The following is an 8769-nucleotide window of genomic DNA, read 5'->3' on the forward strand; positions in this document are numbered from 1 at the left end:
GGCTGGATACACTCAGATCTTAAATAACTTCCCCTTCAAAACTCCTCCCCTTGCACATGCAGGTGAGTCCCTCCTCCAATCCTGATCTCACAGAATGGGCCTTGATCCTGGCTTGAGATTCTTTCTCGGTTTAGTCTGCCTGCTTCATGACAAACATAGACACATATAGAAGAAGCTAAAGAATCATGTTTGCCTCAGGAGATGGCAGAAACCAAAAACTGAGCTGAAGGTGATAAATAATGGGCTAAAAGTTGCAGGATGACCAGAGATGTAGCTCAAACAGTGTTCAAACTTATTTCTGCTGCCCTCAAGTGGCACAGAAAAATCCATTCTTGCAGATTTCAATCATTCCATCTGCCCAGAGATGCTGGGATTCCCTTTACTCTATTGCTGCTGTTGGATTTAGCTGCATCATACCTGTGTGTTATTTTTTGTGTTCTTATAATCTGGTTTTCTGGCCCATGAAAGGCTGTTGTCGTTACTCCACTTAGACCTGCCGTCCAAATGGAGTCCCTGAGACTCCATCTGCCTGTGGGGCGCTACACTGATCCTTTGCCAGAGACACTAAAACACACATAAACAAAACCCATAAACACACTGGCACCGGCGAACTCATACACCGCCAATGTTGCCGTGTGCACATTAATGCTGCAGCAGGCGATACAGGCAGCTCAAGTGGTGATCTCTCCAATGCACCTGCGGAGAGCTGGATCTGTTCTTTGTGGCTCTTTATCTTACCAACAACCCTCCCTTGTTGCTATGGAGATTTCCTGCTGTCGCACCATGGCTGATTGCGAGGTTTGATGACATCATAGGTATTTTAAGGGATCCCAAAGGCAGTAGTGCATCTTCATTTACATCTTAAGTAGTAAATCTAGACACACAACAAAAATGTAATATTTAGTCTACAGGTCTTTCATCACATTATCAGTATGTCATTAGAAAGGCTGTTTGATAGTTACACAATGATGGCAGAGCTATTAGCGAGCTGGTGGGCTTACTGGAACAATAAAGCACACTTGCTCATACACAGCGTGACACCGTGATGGCTGTAAACCCCTGTTAGAATGTTAATATTTACCTCCTCTGCCCAGGGATATTCAGAAGTTTTCCACTGGACTCGTTCGTTGCTCAGATGCCTCTGAGGCCCAGACGTGCCGTTTCAGGGAGCAGCCAAACGTGTAGCAATTTTGTGGTTTGATATTTTTTTCGTTGATGTTTACATGTAGATGAAGTATTCTCTCATAAAGGACTGACCCTGGTCACCCTGTTATGGTGAGAATGTTCTGTCTGTTCATGCACAACCACACTACAATGACTTGTGTTGTATGACCATGTTTCTCTGTAAGCGCCTGTCAAGAGGGCTGTGAGCCAGACGTTGATATTCACTTCTGAAAAGCTGCCATTGTGCAAGGCTCTGCATGGGAAACACTAACTGCACAGTGACATTTCCGGTGTGTTAATTCCAACAGAATCACATATTATAAAGTTGAAATATTACTTAATTACTTCTAATGCCCTGAACTATTCAATGTGTTGTTGCTCTGCCTTTATTTCACCTTTACCCTGTAAAATAATAAATGCTTTTCCTAAAAAATTGACAGAGAGTGAATATAAGAAATGTTTTACTTGCCGCAACATTCACAACATTTATACTTAAAACATACTGTCGGTCTCGATTGGACCAACAAATTCTCCAAGAAATAAATGAATCTCCCAGTTATTGGGTGAAGCTGACCAAAGCTCCTCTTAAATAAGGACAGGACAATTCATGTTCTCTTTATAGGGGTCATGTTTAAGACAGCACAGAATAACACAGAACAAATACTGGCATTCTGCCCCATCCCAAAAAAACACCAGTGCACTCTGGGATTGAAGTAACAGCCATCCACAAGCATGTGTATCCATGTGTGCATGTGTGCGTGTTTGTGTGCATGTGTATGTGCACTCCTTAGTCTTGTTCTTCATGTGTAGGTCAGGGGAGTAGCAGCAACCAGCACACATACAGTATGTGTGTGTCACACATGTTAGCAATACGGAGAACACAGAGCTAACAAAGGCATATGGCTAACAGTCTTGATTTGTATCACAGTTTCATATCAGCAAATCACGGTTTGGCTTCATTTTTTGCCACTTTTTGACTTGAAGCAAAAGCTGTTTGACAGTTTTCGTCCATAATGAACATCATGTGCCAGAAACATGGATACAGAAAGTAGAAAGTCCAGAAATGCAAATGTGCTTTGCAAAACTGCTGGCTGTTTTCCTGAAGCTGTCCTTTTTGATTTGTAACACAGAAGCAGTTTGGAGAAACGTCAGAGTCCATAACAGTTCCCTCTGAATTCTGTCACTGTCTCAATCACTTCTGATCCTGTGATGGTTACACTCACGCTGTGTTAACTCAACAACAGAAACAGTCATAAAGCTGCAGCTACAAAGCTGTATGTGGAATATGTTGAGCATCTGTTTTTTTTTTATTGGTGTGCATTTTCTTTTTCCATTTTGGATTGAATGGTGGTCCACTGGAGGAGGAGAAATGTGAGGCACCACTTGTTAGAAGGCCAGGTTTGACGAGTCAGGAGGACAAAGACTGGGGGAAGAAAATCAGATCCAGTGCTAGTTCGGTCTCAGCTCTTAATTTTGGCCAATCTGGCCCAACAGGAAGACTCAATGCACCCCTACAGAGAAAACAGGTCACTGCAGGTTAATGGATACAGCTTTAAAATGAGAAAACCTCTTGGAGTAATTATTGTTAGTTGAAGTTCACATGAATTCAACCTCCTTATCAAATATGGTCTATTTACCTGAAGGGATGTAGTCTAATTGGGGTCGTCAGGGGTTCCAGGAGGTCTGAGCAGAATGAGGGAACCAACTTTACCTGAGACACAGAGAGAGAGAGATTGGGGGGAGGGTTAAAAAAAGTGTTAGAGCCAGACAGCGTAGACAGCCCCATCACACAGCTCTTTGGTCTTATTAACAATGCAAGGCTGCTCCTCTTCTCCCTGCTGTCTCATTACTGCTCATGCAAAAGTCAAACTGTAAACACTGTCAGTTCAAGAGGAGAGGAGAGGAGAGGAGAGGAGAGGAGAGGAGAGGAGAGGAGAGGAGAGGAGAGGAGAGGACAGGGGCTGCCCTGCAACAAGGTCATTTTTTTCTTTAATAATAATAACTTTTTACCGTCTTAATTTTTAGAGCGCCTCTCAAGTGACCAAAGGACGCTTTACATGTTTAAGGACATATTTAAGTCAACAGAGACAAAGACAAAGAGAGATGGTATCAAATCATGCTTCTTTTTTTTAATTTAGTTTTGAGAAGTTTTTTGAATGTCCAGACGGGAGTGGCATTGGGAAACTCCATTGCCAGTGCATTCCAGAGGGTGGGGGCTACCACGCTGAAAGCTCTGTCCCCAAAAATCTGCAGTCTGGTGTTGGGGATGGTGAGAAGACTCCGATCAAAGGATAGTAGATTCCTGGACGGGCTGTAGGGTCGAAGTAGTGAGCAGGAAGGAGGAGTTTGTAGGTGATCCAGGATTTAACTGGGAGCCAGTGAAAATGGATGAGAGTCAGGGCTTGGAATGGGTGACAACCCTGGCAGCTGAGTTTTGGTCAGGTCACGGACTTCAGAGTTACACATATGCTTGCAACAACACTGTGGCAAACTTAAACGTAGAGGACCAGAGGCAAAGAGATGCGATTATAATCCGACAGAAACAAATGTAATATTCAAATGAGCTGCCGGGATTCGCAGATGAAGACAGAGGAGGACAGAGTAGGAATTGAAAAGATGACTCTGCATGATCCTACATTACGTCCATGCTTTTGTCTCTAACAATCCATCCTCCCAGGGCCCACGAGAGCAGCTCCCAGACTGACCAATCTTATTAGAAGATGAACGTGCGGCTCCTATATCCTCCACTATGTATCTCGCTTACTGATCAATAGACCTATGTTTCCCGTCACTGCGACTTTTACGCAACCTGAGAAATGAGCTGGAGCATTTCACTCATGACAAATATGGAGATTTTCCCTGAAAAAGTATGAAGTCAAGGTCAGGGGTCAACATGGGAAGGAATAATCAATAAAGAAGTCGTTCACTGGGACCTCCCACTTTGCCTTAAGGGCACCATGGCTAATGAGACTGCCCTTTACTGATCACTAAACCGTAACAGCAGAGGTATACATGTTATCAGTCTACGACCACACACCTGCTCAAAAGCACACATGCAAGTTTGCAAGAATCTTTTTTTTCATTAAAAAGATTCACAGCACGACTGCTTGAGAGACCCCCTCCTCCCTTGTTTAAAAAAAATCTTGTTTCCTTCGAACCATCGCCTGTGTTTGAGCTCTGTTTGGAGTAATCACAGTGAGGGAAGACACTGAACATAAATCTCCACATAAATCTGTGAGGATAGCCGAGAAGCAGGCAGGAATCCAGGACAGGAAAAAGGCAGAGGGTTACACTGTGGCCTGCAAGAACATTTTCAATCCGATGTTTATAATATAAAAAAATATAAGTGAACAAATGATAATTCACAGTTTTTACTAGATAAAAAAACAGAATAATCATCTGTATAAGAAACAGAACATGGCAGTGTCAATCCAGCAGATCCATGTTTACTCTAACTGCCTGGTATTCCTCTGTTATTTGAAACAATGGGTTTGTGGGAGGTCGATGGCAAAGGAGGGCAGAGGTCACAAAGTAGGCCTGCGCCATCTGTTTTATTGGCCACTAGGGGGCAGCAGTGAGGCAAGCTGGATGGGCATGCTGTTGGTGCCCTTATTCATGTGACAGACAAAGTCATATGAAGGTGAAAGTCGACCTGGGCACACAGCAGGAGCATCACACCCGGTGCACAAAGGAGGTCAGACTAAATACACGCTAAAGGATGATGGAGAACAACACATTTGTGCCTCAAAGCACACAATACACAAAAGACTTGTTACTTCCATAACGTTTAGATGTTGGCTGAAAAAAATGAATGTAAGAACTCTGAGGAAGTATTTTTAACCTTAACATCTTTGCAGAGATCATGTCATTTCCAATAAGTGCAATTCTTAAAAAGAGTCGTTCAGAATTTTCTGAGGTGATTAGTGTATGAAACACTTGTGTAAATCCTGAAACAGTACACAAAGGCAAATAAATAATTCACAAAGAAAAAGGAGCATGACTGTGACCACTACTTACCATTTTAATCCGTCAGACAACAGCGGCCTCTGGTGAGAACCCACAGTAGCGCACCCAGTCCCATTCATAATTCCTCACACGCTGTCTCCCGGCCGTAGCGCCTCTCTGAGTTGCGCCTTTTCCCAGCTCTGGTGTTTAGGGGACAGTTCGTGGTTTCAACTTGTAAACAGACCTCCTTACTCCAATTCGTTTTTGTTCGTGTCAATGCAGTGAGCTCACCGATCAGTGACAGCGGCGCCAGGCGCGTCTGAGGGGCTCGTATTTTACGCACTAAGCGCACGATGACGAAACAATCTTATTACAGACCGGAGACGAGCCATTTAGATGTGAATCTTCCATAAGCTCCCAAGCCATCTCGGAGGTTACTGTGGAAACAAGGGCGCCATGGCAACGGGGGACTAGGGGTTACCTCGGAAACGAACGTCGCCATGGAGACTACATCACAGCGGGCTATATTTGAGGCATCCAAAGACAAGCATGCTCCATCTCTGATCGCTGATTGTGTTGTGTGTGTTTTTCCTCTCTCACGTGTGTCTTGCGCCGATGACGAGACACTGACACCTGGCTACATGGACCCTGTGTTTACATGGTGCCGTTTACGCATTAAAGAGCCTATCATGATCAAAGTTCGCGTTCAGGAAACAAAGATGGTTATTCTTTTAAAGACAGTAGCATCCGGACTAGACTTTAACGCACGATAAAGGCAAATAGCACAGAACGGTCTAATTGAGATTATATATTCTGAACTGTGTTTTCAGACATTACACACATTTAAATGATTCCAAATATTATACACAGCTATGACTGAAGAATCACGACTCATAACGCATGTTAATACAATATGAGTGTCCTCCGAGCAGCATACATTTGCGCTCATCGTTCACAGTTACAAAGCTTCTATTTCTGTTGTGATCATATATTGGCTTTTGCACAACAGCCCCCCCCCCCCCCCCCCCCCAGAAAGGAATAGTATAGGTCTAATACTTTAAGGAGCTATTTCTCTCCAATAGCGCATGGAACCATAACGATTTATGAATTCAGATAACTGATATTAAATGATCTCTGGATTAAATGGAGCACGAGGCAGCGGATCTGAACAGACAGGGTTGGCTCTTTCTCTTTGTTCCTTTCTTTCTTCGTCTGATAAACCGGGGACTCCACACGCTGGTGCGCAACAACAGAACCGGCTGTGTGTTGACACATCACCCCGCCCCCCCGTCTGTGTCCATACAGGTGCCAAGACTCTTAAAAACTGGCTACACGTCGGTGAAAATCTTTTTTTTTATGTTCACACAATTCTGTGAGTTGTTCTGAGTGGTAGTGGGGAAGTTGGGCTGTTGTTTGAACGCGCTGTTGATCCCATGCTCCTCTATCACCATATATTCGCTCTTGCTGAGCGAGGACGAGGAGCGAGTCTTCCTCAGATCCTCCGTGTCCGCCAGGGGCTGGCAGCTGCCCACGTGGAGGTATTGTGCCTGCTCCTCGCCCTCCGTCTCTCTGTGATAGAAGTAGTTGAAATTGGAGACGATGACGGGCACGGGCAGGGCAATGGTAAGCACGCCGGCTATTGCGCACAGAGATCCAACTATCTTTCCCCCGATTGTCACGGGGTGCATGTCCCCATAACCCACAGTTGTCATGGTGACAACAGCCCACCAGAACGCGTCTGGGATGCTGTTGAACCCCGATTCTGGGTCGTCTGCCTCGGCAAAATAAACAGCACTGGAGAAGAGGATGACACCAATGAACAAAAAGAATATTAGCAAGCCCAATTCACGCATACTGGCCTTTAGAGTCTGTCCTAAAATCTGAAGCCCCTTGGAGTGACGCGAGAGTTTAAAGATGCGAAATACTCGAACCAGCCTAATTACGCGCAGAATCGCTAATGACATGGCCTGCTGTCCGTTCCCCTGTCTCTCCGCCAGCTCCGTGCCCAGGGTAATGAAATAGGGGATGATGGCCACAATGTCTATGATGTTCATGATATTTTTGGAGAACGTGGCTTTGCTCGGGCAAGCGAAGAAGCGCACCAGCAGCTCGAAGGAGAACCAGATGATGCAAAGCGTCTCCACCACAAAGAAGGGGTCAGAGAAGGGGCTGATGAAATATGAGAGTGTGCCATTTAACGAGGGCGCAATGGTGATCGGATCCCTGTTCTCGTCCCTGAACTCCGGCAAAGTCTCCAAGCAGAAGATGACAATGGAGATGAGGATGACCAGAACAGACACTATCGCGATCCCCCGGGCGGGACCCGAGCTCTCCGGGTATTCAAACAGCAGCCACACCTGTCTTTGAAATTCATTCTCTGGCAGCGGCCGCTCCTCCTCCTTTATGAAGCCCTCATCCTCCCTGAACTTCTCCATAGCCTCCTCGCCCAGCTCGTAGAAGCGTATCTCCTCAGAGAAAATGTCAATGGGCACATTCACGGGTCTTCTGATGCGTCCGCCAGACTGGTAGTAGTAGAGGATGGCATCAAAGCTGGGTCGGTTCCGATCGAAGAAGTACTCGTTCCTGAGAGGGTCAAAGTACCTCATCCTCTTCTTGGGGTCCCCCAGCAGCGTCTCTGGAAACTGGGACAGAGTCTTGAGCTGCGTCTCGAAGCGCAGCCCTGAGATGTTGATGACCACCCTCTCGCAGCATTCGTGATCCGGCTCGTATCTGTCCAGAGAGTGGTGGCCCGGAAGAGCCGCCGACTCTTCCAGCATGTTGTCACACGCCACAACAGTCATCACGTCGGCCTCTGTCTCTGTGTACCCGTGATTCACGAGGTTGTCACCCCGAGTTTTGGTCACGCTCGGCGGGGGTGATTGCAGGAGGCTGAGGTGGTCGTCCATGCGCGGCTGAAGACGCATACAGGGGCCGCCGCCTCGCCCCCTCGGCGAACCCCGGTCAACCTCAGCCGCCGCCACAGGCTCGTCTCCTCCACCGTCTCTCTCTCTCCCCCCCTCTCACTCTCTCCCTGTGCTTCACTATCACTCTCCCTACTGTTGCTGTTCCCGCCCACGAGAAGAGATCTGGGTTTATAAACAGGCCTTACACCCGCCCACGGCGCTCCGGCGCTGGGTACCTTTCCCTGTCCTCAGCCAATGGCAGGACGCACCGATGTACACAAGAAGCAACAGACGGGTGTCATTCAACACCAGGGTTTGGGCGTGCCCACCTCCTTCTGCCCCCCCCCCCCCCCTCAAGTCTGGTAGACACGCACACGCACACACACACACACACACACACACACACACACACACACACCAGTCCCAACAATGTCCTTTTGAAACAAGGTCATCGCACAGAAATATGGGCATTTTATATAAATAGGCTACTTATAAATATAAAAGGCATCAGAGCTTCACTTTTCACTCTCACTCTTGCAGGATCCAAAAACATTACGTGTCACCCTTTGTCACAGCTTTTGTTCATCTGGAGGACGCACATGGGTGTGTCATTGTAAAATTGAATGCATTTGGCAGTTGAACACTAAACATAATTCTGTTATGACTGACATGCAGTGAGAAACTATGATAGACACGATTTGCATTGTGGCTGAGATCCTAAGTGATGTCCGCGTCCCAAAGTGGCGATGGTACGTGT

At 46.4% G+C, this 8769-nt stretch overlaps 1 protein-coding gene across 1 annotated transcript; it reads right to left on the bottom strand.

Annotated features, from left to right (window-relative positions):
* Nucleotides 1-1774: 1774 nt before the first annotated feature.
* LOC109635016 (potassium voltage-gated channel subfamily A member 3) lies at nt 1775-8206 on the bottom strand. The gene is made up of 3 exons (XM_020095907.2): nt 5182-8206; nt 2802-2875; nt 1775-2675 (listed from the first exon to the last, which is right to left on the bottom strand). Exon 1 carries the CDS (start codon nt 8031-8033, stop codon nt 6438-6440), a length of 1596 nt encoding a protein of 531 aa, XP_019951466.1. The 5' UTR covers nt 8034-8206; the 3' UTR covers nt 1775-2675; nt 2802-2875; nt 5182-6437.
* Between the last annotated feature and the right edge of the window lie 563 nt (nt 8207-8769).

Source organism: Paralichthys olivaceus, chromosome 6, assembly GCF_024713975.1.
Source record: "Paralichthys olivaceus isolate ysfri-2021 chromosome 6, ASM2471397v2, whole genome shotgun sequence".
NCBI classification, from domain to species: domain Eukaryota; kingdom Metazoa; phylum Chordata; class Actinopteri; order Pleuronectiformes; family Paralichthyidae; genus Paralichthys; species Paralichthys olivaceus.